General features: G+C 41.6%; 1 protein-coding gene across 5 annotated transcripts in view; it reads right to left on the bottom strand.

The window, feature by feature from the left end:
• Positions 1–218: 218 nt before the first annotated feature.
• Positions 219–21,958, bottom strand: part of FMNL2 (formin like 2) — a 276,955-nt gene continuing 255,215 nt past the window's right edge. For 2 of the 5 annotated variants that reach the window (XM_084797390.1, XM_084797394.1), the window contains 11 exons: positions 19,533–19,657; positions 18,714–18,916; positions 16,711–16,945; positions 15,755–15,823; positions 15,566–15,646; positions 14,143–14,272; positions 11,793–11,956; positions 10,856–10,957; positions 7,464–7,562; positions 6,993–7,116; positions 219–2,205 (listed from right to left, as the gene is read on the bottom strand). In XM_084797390.1, the coding sequence (XP_084653516.1) occupies positions 2,096–2,205; positions 6,993–7,116; positions 7,464–7,562; positions 10,856–10,957; positions 11,793–11,956; positions 14,143–14,272; positions 15,566–15,646; positions 15,755–15,823; positions 16,711–16,945; positions 18,714–18,916; positions 19,533–19,657 (1,442 nt within the window). In that variant the 3' untranslated portion in view covers positions 219–2,095. Of the gene's footprint in view, positions 2,206–3,604; positions 3,699–5,449; positions 5,576–6,992; positions 7,117–7,463; positions 7,563–10,855; positions 10,958–11,792; positions 11,957–14,142; positions 14,273–15,565; positions 15,647–15,754; positions 15,824–16,710; positions 16,946–18,713; positions 18,917–19,532; positions 19,658–21,958 lie in introns of all 5 variants that reach the window. The other 3 variants (XM_084797392.1, XM_084797391.1, XM_084797393.1) reach the window with 3 other exon arrangements.

Genomic DNA, 21,958 nt, shown 5'->3' with positions numbered 1-21,958 from the left:
TTGATCATGACAGCATGTAGGAAGCTGAGCAAAAGAGGCTTGTGCTCTTGTCTGGACATATAACTTCCCCCCTTTAAGTAATAAGAAAATAAAGCACATGAGGGAGTAATTTTTCTAAAATACACTCCCTTTGGATTGTAAGCTCAAGCAACATGCTATGCATAAGTCGACATAAACAAGAACACCATAAAATATACAAAGTATAACATAGGACAGAATAGTAGTGTAAATAGTTTATTTGCTCAAATGGCATGAAAAGACCAGAAAAGTAACATGAATTGCTTTTATAAAACATTTCTAATATTGCTAAGAAGCAGGCCCATTAATAGACAAACAAAAGAATATGCCAACATTACTGTCTGTTTGTACACTGGGATATAGGCGGGGGGGGGGTTGTTTTGGAAAACAGCTGATTTGTGTGGAAAAAAGTTCAAATATTTCATGTGATCAAATTAGTATATTCATCAAGATGAATATTGACTCAGCAAAAAGACAGCAATCTTGGCATGTTCTTTTTAAACTACACATTTATGAATGTGCCAACAAGTGGCAGTTTAAAAGAGATCTGTAAATAGGCATACTACTGTGAAATGTGGTAACTGACTTTTAAACTGTCCTTGTAGTTAAATATATATATTTAAAAAAACTATAAGTTAAAGTAACATTCAGATTGTGTAGCATAGGCTGATGCATTTTAAAACAGTATTTACAGTATTACCCAGAGGCTTAGGTAGGAATTAAAGAGAAGTGTAAAAACCATAAAAAACTGCACCAATCTTATAGCAAAATATCTGTACATTTAAAAGATCATATAACTACACATCCATGAAAAAGGGACTTTCACCAAGGGGTTCACATGAACACAAGAAATTTGGAGGTTAAATACTATACAATAATTTTTACAATTATTATACTGATGTACCAACAAGGTAAGCCAGAAGCAGACTATGTGTTATGAGAAGTACAAATTTAGCTTCAGTCCAGTCTCTGAATGGATCAAAATGCCTTGTCAGTGAGGAAGTAAAAATAAGTGACTTAGTTAACCATTTAACCCTATCATATATAATTTAAACTTAATCTCAACATTAATTTCCTACAGTTTAATTGGAATTTCTGAAAAGTGAGAAATATACCAAGCAGTTCAGTCTTGATAATTTAATGTTGACTGTATCAGTATACTTTTAATTTACAAACGGAAAAAGAAAAGGACCCTTCGATTGTCAGAAGAGAATCAGGCCAGGTTCCTAACATCAAACTAACACATGTAATCTTGAGTGCTTACTGATAGAGCTTGTGGTAAATTCTCCCTGACTAACAAGGCACCAATTTCTATTTTAAGGATTGACCTATAATGGTCCTCAGATACCAGAATACTGATTACTGAGATGTTAATTTTAGTGCTAATTAATGAATATATTGTGTTATTAAAAGCTGCCTCTAGCTTAAGAACACAGTTCAGCAAGTAAGTCTTATTCATTGTTTGAGGCCATCTTGCAGTCATCCAAGTCAGTGTCTTTGTGCATGGTACCCTTGCACAGAAACAACATGAGATAAGACAGACTTAAGTGACTTCTAGTGGCACTATAGTTGCATCCTGTTTATTCTTTGCTGGGGTTTAATGATAGAAGGACTTCATTGTATGCCAGTTTCCTTCTCCCTTGTTACAAGTCCTTAAAAATAGAGTTGATGAATATGGCTTGAACACACAATTTCTTAGAAGACTTCATAGCAAAAAGAAGCCTGTAGCAGACACATCCCTGTTATTTACAAGTTACCAGGAAACCAGGGTGGGCCCTAAGGGACAATCACAATGGCAAATAATATGAAATTTATATTTTGGTTAAAAAACTGAGCAACATACTGATGTAAAAAGATTTAAGTCAAATCCTATTGCTTTCATTAATCTGAGCAAGTTTCTTCCAATTTTAGGCACTTGTTAACAAGGGTTAAAAGGAGAACCCATCTTTAGATTCTTGTGTTTACTAAATCTGAGCCCTTAAAGAGTATTTCATTTGTATTGAAGGCTGCAGCTAAATGGTAGCACATAAAGTTCACATCAGCAGTTTCGTCACACCCTCTCTTCAGTGTCTCGGCGTCACATTGTTATCTCCACACCATTAACAGAACGCAAGTTCTGATCATCCAAGCGTCGCCTCACACTTCGTCTCACCGCATCGGCTCGTCTATATGGTTGGTTTCTAAGATCTGCAATGAGGAAAATGCCAATGAAATGACAGTAACCTCAAGTATGTCTTAACAAGACAAAGGCCAGTTGGCAGCCAGTCAAAGCAGCTTGTGTAGAGTCAACTAACAGGCCCTTTGAACCCACAGAGCATTCAACCAAAGACTACATTTGCCTTAAGTATTTACAATTAAAAAAGGTGTAATACTGGTAGGATTCTGAGACTTAGAAATTATTTCTGTCACTGTCAGTATCTTGGCTAGTTGAAATATCTTGAGATGTTTCTCCAATTGGAAACAACTGTGGTCAGTCCTACAGGATCCTAAGTATCCAAAGCGATTACAATGAATTTATACTGTAAAATTCACAAAGAAAACTGTATTATCTTTATAGTTTTAACAAGGATAAGACAGGAAAGAACTACAGAACCATTTCCATTGTTTACAACTCTAGACAGCTGAGGTCAGATTTTTTTTTAATGAATTAGAAATACTACTCAGTACCTCACATCTTTAGTAGTCTCCTGCACCTGTGATGTTTGTACTTCAGTCTACAGGGAAAGAGCCTACTCAGATTTTCCAGTCTTGCTAATGCAAGGCATAATGTTTGACATTTAAAAAGAAAGCTGTGAAAGAGTGAGTAAGTCAGACCAACACAGTGCACTGTAGGTGAAGGAGGCATTGCTTTAGTGGAATGAAACAGGAATCTTTAGGTAAATACTCTTAGTAAAAAGGCATAATTTCATGAATATGGTCTAGCTAGCATGTAGCCTTTTGATGGAGTTAAGACATGATGAAACAAAAGGTAGTTTTCCCTTCAATTAGTATTTATTAATAGGATTACAGGCTTAGATGAAGCAACATTCTACATTAAAAAGAAAACTTTTTGATAGTTGATAGTTTACATAGAAACCAATACTTGGTGAATATTTCTACAGGGGAAAAAAATCTAACTGGAATCCTGTGGAACAGACCCATCTATCCTCTTGAATTTGTCTCCAATCTATTACCTTCTGGGTTCTAAGTAACTGCCCTTCCCCTATTCCTTCTCAGTCTAACCAAAGTCCTCTCAAAGCTCTGTGGTTTGGGAGTCCTCAGACGAATTTTTTGCAAAATTCAAAATCTTTCACCTCCACTAGCCACTACCTACTATATTCATCCAAATAAAGCAGGAGTTAACTGTGTAACTTGAAGACAAACACAGATTAAAAGAAGCAAGTACAGTCAGCAACTGCTCTGCCAAGCCATCAAAAAGAATGTGAAGGCTAGCTGAGAAAGCCACACATAATGCATGTGAGGCACAGACTGGTCAGAATCTCACCAGTATTACCCTTAACCATAAATTTAAAAAAAAATAAAAAATAAAAACCCAATGGACTGCATATAGGAAAGAGGAGGAAGCTAAGTAAAAAGTGATGCTTGCCAGCTCTGTGTATCCTCCACCACCGGTGTGCTAGAAGAAATCCTTACCCTCGAGTGAACATTTGGAAATTTAGTGATATTATTCTTCTTTAAGGCTAAACAGAAAACAAAAACACAAAATGATGGTTAAGTAAAAATGGGATGAAAACAAAAGCAACTTAACTCAGTGTTTAACATTGCTGGGCTTGTTAGCTAACAGAGGGTGTGGCCTTGCTACATACAGGTTGTGTTAGGTTAAACAAGGGGGGGTGAGCATCTTCCCACCCAGCCGATCACCCAGTTTCAAGCTGCTTTGAAGATTGGCTCCAGAAAGATACAAAGTCCAGCAACAAACAGCCAAGCAGATGAAAGTTTTCAGCCTGTTAATGAGCACTGGTGGTTAAGTACACTGCCGAGCAGGCAATGACAGTGACGTCTTTGATTCACAGACAAGCACAGTCAGCAAATATAATTCATAGGTTAGTTATACCACAAAACACCCAGTTCCATGTCAATCTCAGTACAGGAGACAGGCAAAGGCTATGACAATTGGTAATATGCACTTTGTCTCTTCTAAGCAACTATATGCATAGACATATTTGCTCCTTTTAAAGCATAAATGCTGAGCCTAGGAAATTGGACAAGTCTTAACACCTCCCTCCTGTTATCAAAGGCTATGAAAATGCTGATTTCCAATGGTAAGTATACTATCTGTATTCCTGCTGCCACTGTTTTACCGAGGAGGTCTCGGTGTGACCTCATCACCAAAAAGTACTTGGTTTGACATGGAACAGAGTTACCAATGAAGGGATATGAGAAAAGGCGGTGGGGAGCTCTTTTAGTCTTTGCTTGTACCTCCTGCCTTGCATCTCTGCTAAAGTATGGAACTGAATATAGCTGAAATAGGCCATGACAGTGAATAGACATCACCTGCCCAGGGCAGTGCTGTCGGCCAGTAGTTGCTGGCATCAGCATTTTCAAGATTTTTCTGCTGAAAGGGTTCCTAGCACAAAGCTTAAGACTATATAAGACTTGGGGCTGGAGAGATGGCTCAGAGGTTAAGAGCACTGTCTGTTCTTCCAAAGGTTTAATTCCCAGCATTGTGGCTCACAAGCATCTATAATGAGATCTGGTGCCCTCTTCTGGCATGAAAGCGCACATGTGGCAGAATATAAATAATAACTAAATCTTTTAAAAACAAACGAACAAAACTCGACAAGACTTGAGAAAGGCCCAATTTGCAGCTGTCTTTAGTACAGGTCTTTGTGTAAATGCAGCTTTAGAACCTTTGTCATTTCCATACCCTGTATAGATGGTTTTATTGTTTTTCATTGGGCGGGGACAGTATGTGCCATGGTTCAGGTGTGGAAGTCAGAGCTGACAGTTTGCCAGAGTTGGTTCTTTACTTTTATCATGTGGGTACAGGGGCTCAATGTTAGTTTTCAGGCTTGGTGGCAGGCACCATAACCTGCAGAGCCATCTCACCATTTCCTGAGCAGTTCTTTAAAATATATTATTATCAGTAAACCTGCTAGAGCACAGTCAATACTGGTCTTAGAAGTTACTGCTTGTTGTCATTTCGCATTCAAATATATCAGCCCCCAAGTCTTTAACTTTATTCTTCTGAAAATTTCTGCAAGTGGTTCTATTAACTGTCACCCACATCCATACCATTGCAGGAATGTGGAGCTATATATAACGTACTGAAAGTGGCAGTGAGTGTACAGTAATGACTGAAATACAGAACCATGCAGCAAGGAAGACAACACAATTTGAAGTGAAGAAGAGAACATTCCACAGTGATTGGTCCTAAGACATGGAGGGTGGAGAGAGGAGATTTAAAAGAAAAAGAAAATCTTGTAGCAACCTTTTAATAGTATCAGGTGACAAAGAGCAATAGTTTAGTAATGGTATTCTTCAGTGAGAACAGGTTCGCAGAAAAACCGAGACCCACGCTTGGCGGTGCGAGCAGTAAAGGGCACAGTCTTCAGCACTGCATTGAGAATAACAGCCAGACAACAAACAAGTAAAAGGCCAAGGTCTATTGCATTAGTACATGGTTAGTGTAAGAAGAAGGGTAAAAGAAAAGGCAGTATGTACTCCATTCATTCAAGTTGGAGGACAACCTGGGGCTTTGAGGGTGGGGAGAAGAGAGTGAAAAACACTCCAAGGAAAAACTATTCTGGGCAACGTTTTGGTCAAATAAACCTGCCGCTTTAATAACAGGCAAGGAATTCTTTGTTGACTTTAAAAATCTAATCTACATATCTGCTTAATCTCCTATGTTTGGTATGGTGAGAAAGTTCTATGGTTTTATAAAAGCTTGACATCCTTATTCACAATGCTGAGTAAGCTACAAGAAAATTCAATTAACTATGCTTTTTTAAAAACTAGAATTTTGTACATCTGAATAATAACTATACACTTAGTTTTGAGTGTGATAAAGAACAGTGTGTTGGAGCTAGAGGGATGGCTCAGAGGTTAAGAGCACTGGTGGCTCTTCCAAAGGTCCTGAGTTCAATTCCCAGCAACCACATGATGGCTCACAATCATCTATAATCTGGTGCCCTCTTCTGGCCTGCAGGTGTTACATGCAGGCAGAACATTGTATACATGAAAAAACAAAAAATGTTATATTTTGGCTTTTTAAAAATAAACATCCATCCTCAGCTTTAAAAGATGCATATTTAAATATTTCCAAATGAGGTTATAGTTATGAGAATTCCTGGAAAAGACCCAGGGATTGGACCCTAAGAAGGACAGGAGCACTAGCAGATATATGTAACAAGACTGACCATGCTTTACTGTTGAGATGGGTGAGGAACAACTGAACATGCATCATATAATTGTCTATACTTTAACATATTTTTAAGCCTTACCATAAGAGCAGAATGCCTTAAGTATATCTGATAAACAGCATTCATACGCAAGAGACATTGAAGAAAAGTCACTTACTGCAACTGTCAAACAGGCCAGCAGCCTAAGTTACCATCCTTTGTTACCTTTGTTACTTTAAGTAAACAGGTTTTTAAAGAGCATGCCAGAGAAACACTAGTACAGAGAATGGACTCGCCCGCATTATTTCTATTAGGCAAGTACACCCAAGTGGCCACAAGGAGAAAAATCATGAAGTTTGATAAAATCAAAGCTAATGGGAAACTTAGGGGAGGGTACCTACAGGTCCCCACAGGTACAGAAAGGTCAAGATTGTTCAGGGTGTTGGACAGCAAACAAAATCAAAATGTACTTCTAACCCTAGTTTACAGTCTTGGTCCATAATTCTTAAATTTCATTAGTCCAACCAAAGAGCTTGCCAACTGTTCCCAAAAGGAACTGCAACATCAGTATGTGGCCCCACTTCCATGAGGCAGTGTGATCACTATAGACCGCAAAGACGAAATACCCTTTACCTGTGATAATGTCTTCGATGGCGCCATCTTTTCCCTCATATACATGTCTGTTATCTTTAACTTGTCGCCTTCTCAATTCCGCAATTAACTCTTGCTGCTGCCTCTTTGATTTGTGGGAAGGAGACTGAGAAGAAAAGCAGAGACCAATGATGCTAGTACCCGCCTGGATTTTAAGAAAACCCAAAGTGCCTGAGCTTTATACTGAACATCCAACACTACAGATGCCACCATCCCCATATTCTGCTCAAATGCCAAGACCAGGAAGTTTCTGGGAAGACAATAGAAATGTTAAGCTATGAACATACAAAACCCAAGTAGGCAGGAATGGTAAGGGTGTGTGTGTGTGTGTGTGTGTGTGTGTGTGTGTGTGTGTGTGTGTGTGTGTGTGTTTGAGAAGGAGCAAGAGGATCAGCTTACACTCCTTTCTACTTGTGCTCACTCAGGCCTATGTCAGAAGCAGAAACTTCTTACCTTTGGGTCCTGCTGCTCCATCAGGGCTTCTTGCTCTAACAGTTTTTCCATGAGAGCTTGTTCCTGCTTTTTCCTCAGCTCATTTTCCTCTTCTGCTTGCTGGGGAAATACAATTTTGAAGATTGAAAATTGAGTAAATGGAAATGATGACAGTTATGGTTTCTTAAAGCCATTATTTGAATAATCTGTAGCGGTTTGGGAACTGAAGGCAGGAAGATCCTTCCTGAGCACATTCTACCCCAGCTGTGTCTCACTGTCTGGATATGAGACGTCTTCAGGCTGCTGTGCTACACCTCAACTAGAACTTCCCTGATGATCCTCAACTCGTACAAATAACTTCTGAGCCCCACCCCTCTGATCACTGTTCTCAATTATTTTCAAATGAGTCTGTATTACTTTCAGAATCTGCCCACCTAGTAACAGCTTCCCTGAAAGCTTTTGCTAGAGAAAAACCTCCATTTCCCTGGACTTGCAGTTCCTTAAGAGCCATACCACTTGCTTTCTCCCTACAACTCTCCAAATGAGCCAGAATGACTGATCTGATAACTTGGAAAAAGAGAGGGTAGACTCAGCTCTCTTGGGTACTCTAGAGGCCATCCCTGCCCAAGAGACTTTTTGTTATACAAACTGATGGAAAGGTCATCTGTCTGGTTTAGGGATTAAGTGTAGTTCACAAGTTTGATTCTGCCAAAAAGGTTTGCATTTTTATGTCTATTTCTCTTTTAAAATGGTCTTATTTCTTGACTATTTCATATATGTGTATATATGTCTGTTGCCTTTGTTAGGTTTCCTCTGGGCTCATAGAGAAGGACAAACAGCAGTGTATTAACTTCCTAATACCACTTAATTTCCCACAATGCAACATGATCAGGACCATGTGAGAACATTGTTCAACAAATGTTGGACAAAGAGAGTATTCAGTAACAGCACCAAACACCTACCGTGGCAGCTGCAATGTTTGCAAGGATAAATGGTGAGGCAGAGGAGCACACCTGTAGACAAGCTTGACCACAATGTCCCAAAGGTCACCGAGGGCAGCTGCTTTTTACCCGTTTCACACATGCCCCAACTGAAGCCTCAGGCTTTGAAAGCAATCCCAGCACTTCCTAGGTTTTATAATTTTTACATGTGATTTCTGACCTTAGGCTTGGAAATTTTCATGTGAAGAAATGTGATCATAGCACCTCATAGCAATGTGATTGTGGTACCTCAAAAGAGCCATCTGCGACATCTCTGCAGCTCATTAGCATAGCTGCCACCCTAGGGAAAGGGAACTACAGAGTACCAGTTAACAGCAGCTGGAAGGCAATGGCTTCTTCAGCATCTCAGCCCTGTGCATCCTCCTGCTAAGGAAACTTTCCTTATGTTCTTAACTTACGACAGGACTGCCCTAATGGCCATGATTAAAGGACGTAACTTTGTGTGTTTCAAGACAAGGCTTCCCTGTGTAGCCTTGGCTATCTTAGACTCACTTTGTAGACCAGGCTGGCCTCAAACTCACAGTGATCCATCCACCTGCTCCCAACTGCCTCCCAACTACTGGGATTAAAGGTGTGCTCCACCACCACCAACCCCTCCACTCACAAGATAAGAGCGTAATTTTTAATCTGAGTAGTAGGCCCACGGGTGAATCTCCAAAGCCATTGGCCTCCACTCGTTTTACAAAAATGCTTTCTTCATACTTGCCATGGGTTTTTTTTTTCCTCAAAAGTTTACATAAACTGCTCAAATCCTTTAAAATTTTTTTCTTTCCTCCACCAACATGGCCAATATTAAACATAAAGTACTCCAGGTAGTAGAGTTTGCTCTCAATATCTGAATTCTTCATCCATGAGTTTAATCAAATATAACTTTGAAATATTCAGAAAACACCCTGCATCTTTACTAACCAGGGACATTTTTCTTGCTTCCTAAATTATAGCACAACTATCTGTATAATATTGGTATAATGGATTGAAAGACAATGTACCCCATAGGCTCATATTTTTCAAACGTAGTCCCTAGTTGGTGGAACTATTTGGGAAGTGCCTTAGTTGCTTTTCCACTGATGTGAAGAGACACCATGACCCAGGCAACTCTTTTAAAAGAAAACCTTTAACTGGAGGCCTGCTTACAGTTTCAGAGGCTTACTCCAGTTTCCTCATGGTGAGGAACATGCAGCACACAGATGCACATCACAACACCATCTGAGGCCTTCACATCTTGATCAACAGGCAGAAAGAGAAGGGGAGACAAGCTCCAGTGTGGCCTTTTGGAACCTCAGGGCCCGTTCCCAAAGACCTCTTCCAACAAGGCTCCACCTTCTGATAGCTCATCAACTGGTGACCAAGCATGCAAATATAAGAGCCTTTGGGGGGCCAATCTTATTCAAACAAGACAGGAAGGATTAGGAGATATCACTGGACTTTGAGGATTCTAAAGACCATTCCCAGTGTACTGCCTCCTGATTTGTGTATCGAGATATGAACTCTCAGGTGTTGCTCCAGCCTCCTGCTACCATGTCTGCTGTCCACCATCATTAACTGGAACAGTATGCCCAGTTAAACTTTCTTTTGTAAGTGGCCTTGGTAATGGTGTTTTACCACAGCAATAGAAAAGAAGCTAATGTGTTACAACGAATCTAGAAACTTCAGATATACAGGAGAAAATGCTCAAATTATATGCAAGTAAACAGTATCATTTTATGTGAGGAACTAAGGAGCCTCAGGATTAGGTATCCCCAAGCTTCTAAAATCAAACCCCACAGGTACTGAAAGACTTAACGCTTCCTAGGAGCTAAACGTTTCGAAAATCTTTGTCATCCTTTGCCAAAAGGGGAAATCTTTGGAGACAATTTTTCTTTCAATCACATGCCTTTTCAAGATCATGGATCATGTCCAAGGATGGGTCCTGATCAAGAAGGAGAAAGCAGCTGCCCTGCACAGCACTATCCTTCATTCCATCATACCAAATGCTAGTCTAGGAAGTTGCACAGCCCAGTCAGGTCTAAACACAGCACACAGGCTGTCCCTGACTTGAGTTACAGCATGTGCTACTGACAGACCTTGGTTCATGTTAACCCATCAAACAATTACATGGACTTGTGGGTTTTCTATGCCTTCCACCTTACTTGTATGGGTTAACAGTCAATACCAGGGCAGCAGTGGTGATGGAGAATCTCCCTTACCCCGAGCAGATAGGTAGTTGCCTTGGCTTTCTTACTGATGCCCAGGCATGGTTCTGACAAAAATGAACTATCATGGCCTGAGGCCCCAAAAAGTCTTAGCAGTGCCAGAGAGTGAACCCTCAGATCTTCTGCCCAAGGCCTCTGCAGAGGAGCCAAGTCACACTTCTGGGGGAGGGCATCTGTTGAGAAAGTGGAGAAGGCTATAGGGTGCCCTCCTCCTACTAACCTTGTAGGCTTTCACAAATCGAACAAAGACAGGGAAGAACACAGAGGGTGGTGTTGTCTTGGGGTTTTCGCCAAAATACTTCACCACATCATCAAAGGCATCCTGGAAAGAAGCAAATTTTTCTTGAATCTCATTAGCTCCACTACCAGAACAAGATGCTCTGGGCTGGAGAGCTAAACCACAGACACTTGCCCTGAAGCTTCTGTGCCCTGATGGGACCCTCTACATCAGCTCTAATATCTCAGTAAAGGCAATCAGAAAAGTACAATAGTGGGACACAAAAGCTCACCTCTAAGGATCTGCTGTTTCTTCCCCGACTCTATAGTAACACACACACACACACACACACACACACACACAAGAGCTATTTCTTCCATGAGTTTCCTAAGGCTGTGACATCACTCCTTAAATCACAAGGAGCAACTCTGGTTCTAAATCCTAACTCTTTCATTCCTACCCCCTGTAATGTCTCCATGAAAAACAGGCTCTTCTGTGATCCATTACAGCCCTAAACCAGAAGCTACCTCTGTGTGCCCAGTTCCCCAGCACCCCACCTCCTGCTCTTTAGTAGTGTACACTGCACGCTGTTGTAGGTTACTCATTTATCAGAGGTCCCTAAGGTAACAGAGAGGTATGAAGTCTTAAGATCTACAGAAACCTTAAACTCCAGAAATACTGCTTTGGGAGCCCAGGCCTGGCATGTTACACACCTGAATACAGACCTGTGGAGAAGGAATTTCGGAACAACACGGAAGGAGCAGAGAGGGCTTTTACAAAAGACCCCCTTGGAAAAGGCACTTTCAAGGACAATGATAGAAAAATTGAACATTAGCTACATAAGAAGCTAGCCCACTAACAGTAGGAAACTGCAACATCCGTGTCCCAGCCCAGAGCCTGTGCCTCAGGCGGCCTGAGGGAGCTCACTGTCCTGGGCTACCTGAGCAATCTTGGCGTCATCCTGCAGCTTCTTCAGCTTGCCCTCGCTATGAAGGATGAACTCTTTCAGCAGGGTGTTGTGGTCGTGCATGCTGTACTCCCTCTTGGTTAAATCCATTCCCCTCTGCAGCTCCTTCACATCCAGCAGAACGTTTTCCAGGGAGACTGATGGAGAGAAGGCAGATATCAGGGAACTTCTACTAAGAAGAAGCCCGGCTGCTAATGCAAGCTCTCAGGACTTCGTAAGACTCACTCAGGACCCTTACAACTAGTTCCCACTTTAGTCGCAGATAGCCTTTCATATTAGTAATCTACGAAATGCCAGTATCAAATACCACAGTGATTTGTTCACATGCACTAATCCTACTGTCCCATTAGCATACTTTGCTAATGAAGAAAAGCCACATGAAGTCCTATGGCCTCCCATGAGTCACACAGTTTGGAGAGAGCAAAGGGATTGGAAAATAATTTCAGTCTCTACTTCTTGTGCTGAAGATCAAGGTTCCATCTCCATCCAACCTATTGGCTTAGCTGTAGGTTTAAATAGGCCCAAGATTTCTTTCTCCCCTCCCCCCCCCCCCTTCTCTTACTTGCTCTAGTTGCTGTTGTGTTCCTGTAACCATCCGGCAGAGGGCAGAATTTTACCTGCTGAACTTTAGTTGCACAGACCACTAAGACCCTAGGCAACCTTGGATAGATTTTTGTTAACCCTTTCTTTCTTGCTTCAAATAATTTGGCATGAGCCTTGTAATAGTGCACCACCCAGCGCAGGCACACTTCTGAACCCTTATAGTCACTTTCCCTAAAGAAGTTAGTCCCAGTTGTTTTCCCTGTTCCTCAGCTCTGCACATGGATGAGATACAAATCAATGGGGGGGTGGGGGTGGGGTTCCCCTTACTAGACCTGCACTAGTGTATCCCCAGTGCTTCCCCCAGTTTTGACCATAACATCTCTGACAGTGCCAAGTACAAAGAAAGACCTCAAAACTGTCTGCTTTAAGTGAAGGAGCAGCCCTAGCTGTCGACATTGAGGACATGTGTCAGTGGTTAGCCTGGGCGCCAGGTCAGCCAGTGAGCACATCAGTCTCTGTGTTTTTCTCACTGGCTTTTTTTTCAAAGCAAAATTTCCTTGCCAAACCACCAGTGCTACTACTTAGTAAGGTAGAATCTTGCTATTTAGTCTTCCTAATTGGACCGATACTTAAGAGCCTTAGTATAGACAAAAGCATCTCATTCTGCTAGCTGCATAAGTGAGCCCAGATGTATCTACTCCAACCTGTTTGCAGCCACAAAACCAATTTTCCCTGCAGTTCTGACTATACAATAGCCTCTACCTCTTCCAAGCTAGCCACTTTATCATTTCACCCATTCGTTTGCTTATTTATCCCCATCATCCAGTTTGCTCAAGTCTGAGGGAATTGTGTCGTTCTGTAAAAGCTGAGTATACCCTTAAGAAGTACATAGATTGCAATGGCCCAACATATTGTTTGACAAATCTATGGGAGTGTAGTACAGAATATTTTTATAATGTAGAAACAATGTTCATTTCACTTGGCTAGAAAAGTCATAGTTCTATAAAAGACTTATCAAGTCTGCAGTTGCTTCAAGGGTCTAATAATAGTTTATAATAGACACTAGTTGTTGATGGTTCAAGAAAATTACAATTTGAAAATCACAACCTAGGACTAACTCCAGGATAAATTTGCATATTGTTCTTACTTTGACCCAGATATTCTTGAGAGAAGACAGTACATTATTAGCTGTCATACAACTTTAGAAGTCTTGGTTTCTAGTCCTGATTTTATCACTTTCCCCAGATCATTACCCGCTTGGCCTTGCACAAGATAAGCTCCACAAATGATCTTGCATAAAATATGGGACTGCTACTATCTTGTACAACCCAGCTGTTACAATTATGTATAATTTAAATAAGAAAATGTTAACTGCCAATGCAAAGTAGCAACCAAGAAATCCTGGTAGTTTAGATACAATGCCCACAAGTGTCACATCTGAGCAAGCAGAATGCCATGAAAGCAAACAAAGGTATTTTATTCAGGAGTGACTGATTCTCATCATCATATCTTACCCAATAACAAAAAAACCTAAAAGGGTGATGGACGAGCAATGGAAGAGGCACAGCACAAAGCCCTGGATCCTTAGAGAAGACTCTGACAGAAATTACCCACAGGCCTACATGCAACTGCTCAGGAGTGGTGGCTCCATTAAACACATTCTGGCTTCTAGATCCTGCCTTCTGCAGCCAGGTCCGAAGTGTGTCTCAGCAGGGACTAACTCACTCAGAGCTATGACTACTAACACCCCAAGGTAACACTGACGGCTGAAGTTAAGTACCTGCAGCAGCTTTCTCCACATAATGAAGCTCATTATAAAAAAGAGTAACTTGCTGATACTTTTCTTTTACCACATTTGATATATAGTGCAACAGCGTTTGTTTTCGGTCTGTTGACTTTGTATCTAAGAGCTGAAAACAGAAGGGGACATGGGTTAGGTGCAAGTGTCCAGAATAAATAACAGATTAGAGCTGCAGAAAGGGTTGGGGAAAAAACAAAAAACAAAACAAAACAAAACAAAAGCCAAAAAAACAAAAAACAAACAAACAAAAACCCAGAGGAGACTCAAGATTCAGTGTATTCTGTAGAGAACCAGCCAGTGATACTTAAACAGCCTGAGGATGTCCTAAATGACAGGGTAGAGTGAGCTAGGAATGCTTCTAGATTTCCATCTTGCCTACAGATTCTCCCGCATCTGCCAATCTGCCACCCACCTACCTCCCTTTGGTCAGGAGCTAGTGCTCTTCAACATGAAGAATCAGACTAGAGACGGAAGGCGGAGCCAGCACATGTGCTCAGTGGCTCCAGAGGCAGCAGGTTCTCCCTTAACCCCAGTCTGATGGCCCCAAAGCAATATGGCTGCCTCTATGTGTCTGGGCATTCAGAATCTGTGAACTTTACCAGCCTCAGACAGAAAATACTAAGGAAGAAAACTGTCTCTGTATTGACTTTTTCTTGTGATTCTTTGATATATATTACTGGCAAATCATGACATAGTAATAGGTAAACTAGACATGATTTAAAAGCTGGGGGTCATGTTTAGGATAAATCCATATATTATATTACTTTACAGAAAGGACTTGAGCATCTGAGATGTTTGGTGTCCTTGAAGGTCCCAGGACAAATCCTACACAGACACTATTGGTCAGATTATGACAGCGACGAGTGTGTGTGTGTGTGTGTGTGTGTGTGTGTGTGTGTGTGTGTGTGTGTGTGTAATGACACTATCAATTAAGTATGCCTTCCTTAACTTGGAAGCCACACCAGGCTTAAACAGCCTGGACAGGACATATAAAAGATGACTTTGTAAAGGATTGTACTTTGCCCATGCAGAAAAACAGAAATTAAGTATATGTGCAACTATATTCCATGTTTTTCTAAACAAAATTATCTGTGTCTGAAAAGCCTTCCCAAGTACTAAAAAAAAAAAACTAAATAGTTCACTGTATTAACTTGAGATTATTGCTATAAAATGCAGTATTTATAATTCAGCTACTTGAGGAAAGATTCCTAGAAATGGAAAGGCTGAGTGAAAGGCTGTAAGTCCTGGGTCCTTCCTGTCACATGGTGTTTCAGAAAATTTATACCAACTCACCCTCCTCCACCTGCCCCCAACCCATCCCAGAACAGCGCCCCGTCCTTCCACAACTTAATCTCTGCAGCTGTACGTCCTTAGCGATCCCATATTCCCTCAGTTTACACACCAGATCTAAACTCTGAAGTTTAAATCCATAAACGGCTCCTCGTTTGCTGCTATTCATATAGTTTCCAAGGGCCAAGATGATCTGGAAAAGCAAGAGAGAAAAGAAGGGTTCACTGGCACAGCAGTCCAGGTGCTAGAAAGCAGCTGCCAAGTCAGCTCTCCATGAACATAACAAGAAAACTGCACTTGCCTCCAGAATTTTCTTGAGCTTCTGAGATGACTTGATAGAGACAGACGCTGCTATAATTGCATGAAGTTGCTGGATTCCAATCAGAAGGAGAGATGGGAAAGACTGTTAAAAATGGCAAACTAACTGGAAATTAAGAGCTAGCTATGCCTTAGGTAACCCTAGCATTACATGTGCTTTTCTCAAAAACTATTCACAGTAACTATTCCCATGAGTAACATGGGAAATCATTCATCTGGAGCCAAGCCAAAACCAGTAAGATTTCAAGGTAGGAGTCACTAGACTCTTATGGCACAATTTAGTGCCGGATGTGCCACGTCTAATCACTTACTTCCATAGAGATGTCTAAGAATACAAAGGGAGGGAGGCGATGGGAGGGCAGCAACGTAACACTCTCTGGAAGTTCTCAGAACATGTTTTGCACAAATATGCTACTGTAATCAGTAAGTATTTTGAGATTTTGAGAAACAGAACCATGGAGAAACTGATGTTCACGACATCACACTAACACAGACTAACACAGGGAATGAGACAGCTGACTACTATGTGTTTGCACACCAACCACCACAGTCTACTGCAGCAAAGTCCCAAACAAGAGGCACCCTCTGGCAAAGTGGGTACTCCCAGAACTCTCTAGAGCCTGCTGCACACTAAAGATATGAGAGTCACATTTCTAGTCTTGCCAACAAGAACTGTTTTTTAGAGTCCTCTATCCTTGTGTTATCTGAAATGCAAAAGATACAAACACAGAAAAAAGTGTTCTTTTGGGAGAACAGTCGTTTATCTAGATTTGGATCCACAATGTAAAAAATCAGGGCTTAATTCCAAATGTAACCTAGAAAGTTCTGGAAGGACTCTTTGGAACCCATTATTACACTGAGTGTAGCTCAGAGAGCTGTGTAAGAGTAAATGGCTCTATCTTTCCATACCCCTCTCCCTGCCAGAGCTGGTCAACTCACAGGGGTTAGCATCTGGATGCTTTCTGCGAAATTGCCAATGAAAGCCATGATGGTCATCTTCTGCATGAGCCGCTCAATCTTACTGAACTGCATCATGAAGCGGTCCTCATCTGACAAGTTCTCCAAGGGCTTCCTCTCTCGCTCGTAGAGCCGAAGCACCTTCACCTCATTCTCAGTTGGCAAGAACCTCATCAAACATTCAACAAAGTCAACCGGCAGTGTCTTCAAATCAAACCTGAAATCAGTGGCGACAGGTCAGTGTTCTCACCTCACCCAGCCCAGCTCATCCTCCATCAAATCAACAGGCCTTAGATTCCGATAGCTGTACTGTGGAAGCCCCATCCAGGTACGGGTCACAGCTGAGTGCCAGTTACCCTAACTGATCCCCCAGACCATGCTCAGTTTTTGGTGATGTTATGGTAGAGTTACCCAGTAGCAATGGTCTTTAGAAATCAAGAGTAGAGAACAGCTGGCAGAATTAAGGCTGTATCAAGGACAGGGCTTTAGACATTATGAAGTAGTCCAATCAAGAAGATCACCACCACACAGTTACAGAACACCTGGTAAATTCTGTTAAGATGTTTCTGTCATTACTTTGCTCTCTCAGGGGACAAACTCAAGTAAGGTTCCTGTTCTTTACGGGTAATTTTGATGTAGGTATAGACACATTCCTTGAAGGAATATCAGCTCTTGGTAGCTGTTTGCTCAGTTTGAACAAGTATTTGTTTAATTCCTATTTTATTCTCCAGACAATCTTTGTTCAGCAAAACAATAAAATTACCCATACATTAGTATGGCAAACAAGGTATATGAGAATAATAACCAGATTGCAGGCTGGAGAGATAGCCCAGTGGTTAAGAGCACTACCTCCTCTTCCAAAGGACCTGGGTTCAATTCTCAGCACCCACATGGCAGCTCACAACTATCTATAACTCCAAGATCTGACACCCTCACACCAATGCATATAAATTAAAAAACAAAAAACAAAAAACCAGATTGCACACCATGTTTCAATGTTGGAAGTCAGAAAAGATTTCAGAAGATTGTATTAGATTCTGACCCTGGCCAAAGACACAAAACCAGAGCAAACAGTCCCTTGGGGTGAGGTAAGATCACCAGTCAAAAATTATGGAATGCCGAATTATTAAAAATGTTTTCCTAAAACATCATTAACTCTTATCAGTTTGGCTATAAGAAGAGTGGAAAGAATTTCCTGATAGATAAACAAAACGGTCTGTGCAATTTATAAATTAAAAAAAAAAAAAGCCAAGCATGGTGATGCACGCTTGTAATTCCAACACTCTGGGAGGCAGAGACAGGCAGATCTCTATGAGTTTGAGGCCAGCCTGGTCTACAACGTGAGTCCAGGACGGCCAAGGCTACATAGATAAACCCAGTGCCAAAACACAAAACAAAAAAACAACAACAATAAAACTTGTTTAAAACGACCAGAAAGTACTAAGAACAGAAGAATTCACATTCCTCTTGTCAGGAATTAAAACATGCATCTGTATCATATTGGCAGCTGGAACTGCCCTGCACCCCACAGATGCCATCAAATTGAGATTCAGCAAATCTGGGTACAATCCAGATCCTCCAGAGAAAGCTGCCATCGCTCCCTTTCCTCAAGTTCCGCACCACCCTCCATTCCCCACCCCGAACCCCCTATCCCCCAGCTCTTTCCTGAGCACTGCCATGGGCCTATTTACAAGAACATAGCAAGACTGTCCCAATCCAGACATTCTCACTCTCAGCTGACCAACAGCAGGTGGGTTTGGCACTTCCAAGGGGACCTTCTGGTATGCTGCTTAGTGTGATCATCTTAGTCTAAGGCAGTAGCACACAAGAAACAAGGGGAGCTCTAAAGTGTGGGTACCAAGAGTTCCTCCATCTTTGTACTTAGATCTTGCCCCACTATTTCTGTTCTCTGCTGATTCATAACCTAGTTCCTTCCTTAGGCTGAGTATTCTGGGATTGATTTCCTCAGGACACTGTAAACTTACACATGGATAGCTTTGCATATCTCATCAGCAGATTTTCCAGCTTTCCTCAAAGTTATGGCAAGATTTTTGGCTCTGTTTGCTTCTAATAATGTCACTTTACTTGATCCCTTCTGTGTTATTTTCTGCTTGCTTGAAGAAAGATCAATAGCAGGACCTTGGGCTTTTGTTTTGAATATTTCCTCAAATTCGTCCACATTTAAATCCTTGGGAGGAAAAGGATGACATCAGCAAGTTGGGTCATGCATCAAAATTAAGTCATTCTCAATTAACAGAAACCTCATCCTTTAGACATTCTCTGAGGCAAAGACCTTCTGTTCTGCTGAGTGCTTATTCTGCAAGGCTGGCTGTGCTTTTCCTGTTTTCGTTAGAGTACTCCTATCTCTTGGCCAGAGAACTACCAATTCTAACAATCTAATTCAATTGCTTTTGATAATTGGTTTACACAGACATCTGCCGCAGGCTAAATCCATGAAACCAGATAATCAGTACAGTCACTGAGTCCATCACCAGCATAGTTCAATAAAGGCTGCCTATGTTCTTCTAAGTTAAAGGACAGTGTTGTGTCAGGCATAGACTTTGTGGCAAACAATGAAGAGGTCCAAAACTATTATTTTAACTTAACTCGTGACACATGGTTTTGGAGCCCTCTTATAACATAATGTACAATTTAGCTTTTTGCTAGTGCAAATCCATTTCTTCTGTGCATTAGAGTACAGAAACGTTAGGTCTCCGTTGGGGATGCTTGCAGGCACAAGGGACAGCCTCCTTTGCTCTGCAGCAGAACATGTCTCCCTAATTTATAAGCAAGGAGAAAGATACCTCCAAGATCCGCTCGTCGTCGATTTCATTGAAGACTGTGCCATTGATCTGATTTGGCTTCAGCGCTACCCAGTTAAACACTGGCATTCTGAACTTGGTCTTGATTGGTTTCTTAATTTTCACAGCTGAAGATGTCAAAGATAATGAAATTAAGTCCCGTCTAGAACCCCATAACCTTCAGAAACAATTAGACAACAGTCCTTGCAGATGACACTTTAACACTGGAGGAAGATGGCAAGAGGCACCCAGGTGATGCTATAGAGGCCACCTAGTCTTGGCGAGAGCCATTTGGTTGCCTGACACTGGACTGTTTTAAAAGCTGTCTAGGGGCTAGGGACTGACTTCTACTAAGGCCATTAGACTACTGCTTTCTAGTTACAGTATGAGAAATGTGACTAGGTAGCAGAGGGGAAACGCTATCCTAGATTTTGATAGGATACATACATATAAAGAAGCTGTAAAGGATGGTCAGAGACTGCCTGACCCACCGGGAATAGCATACCAAGAATGGTGATCTTCAGCCAGGAAATTGCATCCTGTGGGTGACTAAGATAGTGAGATTACACTGGCTGCTGAGTCATTCCAAGGAGACTAGTGACCATCAATGGCCTATATCAGAGAACAGTGAAGAAGACAGAAGGGGTACGCAGAAATCATAGCGCTCCTCGGGAATGCCACTGGAAATGGAAGGAAAATGTCCCTTCTGTTCTTTTCAAAGGAGTCAGCTACTGTTATCAAGACACTGTCCGTGAGCTTGTTAAATGTACTGAAATAGAGGAGGGGAACTAATCTGTATGAGCTAAGGGGGCTGCAAACACCTCTCATTTTGAGAAAACAAACATAAAAGATAACCTATATAGTATTATACATCATATATTTCATTATACATCATAAACAAGGCTTTCCAAACCACTTAGCTCTCTGCATCCTACATCAAGCTGTCCAGGGTCCCACCTGGCTAGGGAAAGCCTCAATATTCATCGTTATTAGCAGGTAAGAGTAGAGAAAGTTAATGCTCTGGGAGAGAACATAACAAAGAAGCCCAGCACCTGGGCTTTCACTTGGCAGGCTACCTGCCTCTGCTGATGTTTACTGAACAGGGAGACAGGCAGTGCCTCTCATTCCTCCAGAGTTACAAAGGCCACAGAAAGAGGAGTGTCATCAGATAAATCCACACAGAAGCATGCAGGAACACAGAGACACTGCTTTTGCCAAACGTGGCACCCTCATCCCCATTATCAACAGTGTTAGATTCCTGCTCACGCGTACCTTTTTCTCTACACTGCCCAGGAGAACCAATGTCCCCTATAGAAAAAGGCTTTCTCTAATTGGCCCTTCATCTACAAGGAGGGGGATGTATCTCTTCAACCCAAGGCCATTTGTTTCTGGCTTCAGCTAGGCATAGGGTATAGCAGACCTATAGGTATTAATGATATACACTCTGAGCTCAAGACTCACACTTAAAAAAGTATCTTTAAATAGGTGGTTATTCCACACAATAGAACCACAGACAGTGGGAGGGTTCTGAAAAGAGTTTTCTCTTATTCTCCTTATCTGCTTAGAATATAGCCCTCTCTCAGAGTGGAAAGCTTAAAACTGACTATGACCGCTCTAAGAGAGAAACGTTCCTTCTCTCCGAGGGGAGAGCTGGAACGCGGCCTGTGAATCTAGGCCTAAAGGAGCGCCTACAGAGTCAGCTGAAACACAGGGCAAACCTGGGGTCACAGCCAGCCAGCACCCAGACTACCTGGAGACACAATGTCAAATGCAATGGCTCAAAGTAGGATGGAGTGGAGAGATGTCAAGGCACAGGGCGACCGACAGAACACACAGCAAATACTCAACACGCTTGGTGAGGAACAACCTACAGAAAAGCTTGATTGGCCCATCTTTTGTGGAAGCAGAAAGAACAGAAAATACAAAATATAGATATATTAGATACGGTTAGAGTCAAGTGGCCCAGCAGTTCACACACTCTTAGCATAGGAATTCATGCTTCCTGGGGACACATTTCAGCAGCACAAAGCCAAAAATTCATTCCCCCTGCCCTTGAAGACTCACTTTGTGTTTTTGTTTATGTTTCTGTATTTCTCCCCCTCTCTGGGAGAAAGAGAAAACAAAACAAAATATTTCACTGTCGTGAAAGCAGCCACAGTGAACTGCACTAGCTATTCCATAGACTGTAAACGCATTCTCGTAACATAGAATCAGCCACAGTCAGACGCTGAGAGGATTCAAGCGCAACTTCTCAACGCAAAGCAAAAGCCACCAACAGCACGGGCAGCCCACCGCAGGGCAGGGGATCGGGACGTCCCATTAGACTCGAAGGTGTGAGTGTTACACACATTACTTGATGTGAGTGAAAATTTCCCAGTACTAAGATTTTCTTCATAAAATCCAAAGACCTTTCTCAACTAGAGATACAC

Source organism: Acomys minous, assembly GCF_964271855.1.
Source record: "Acomys minous genome assembly, chromosome: 10".
Classification (NCBI taxonomy): domain Eukaryota; kingdom Metazoa; phylum Chordata; class Mammalia; order Rodentia; family Muridae; genus Acomys; species Acomys minous.
This window is presented reverse-complemented; position numbering and strand designations above follow the sequence as displayed.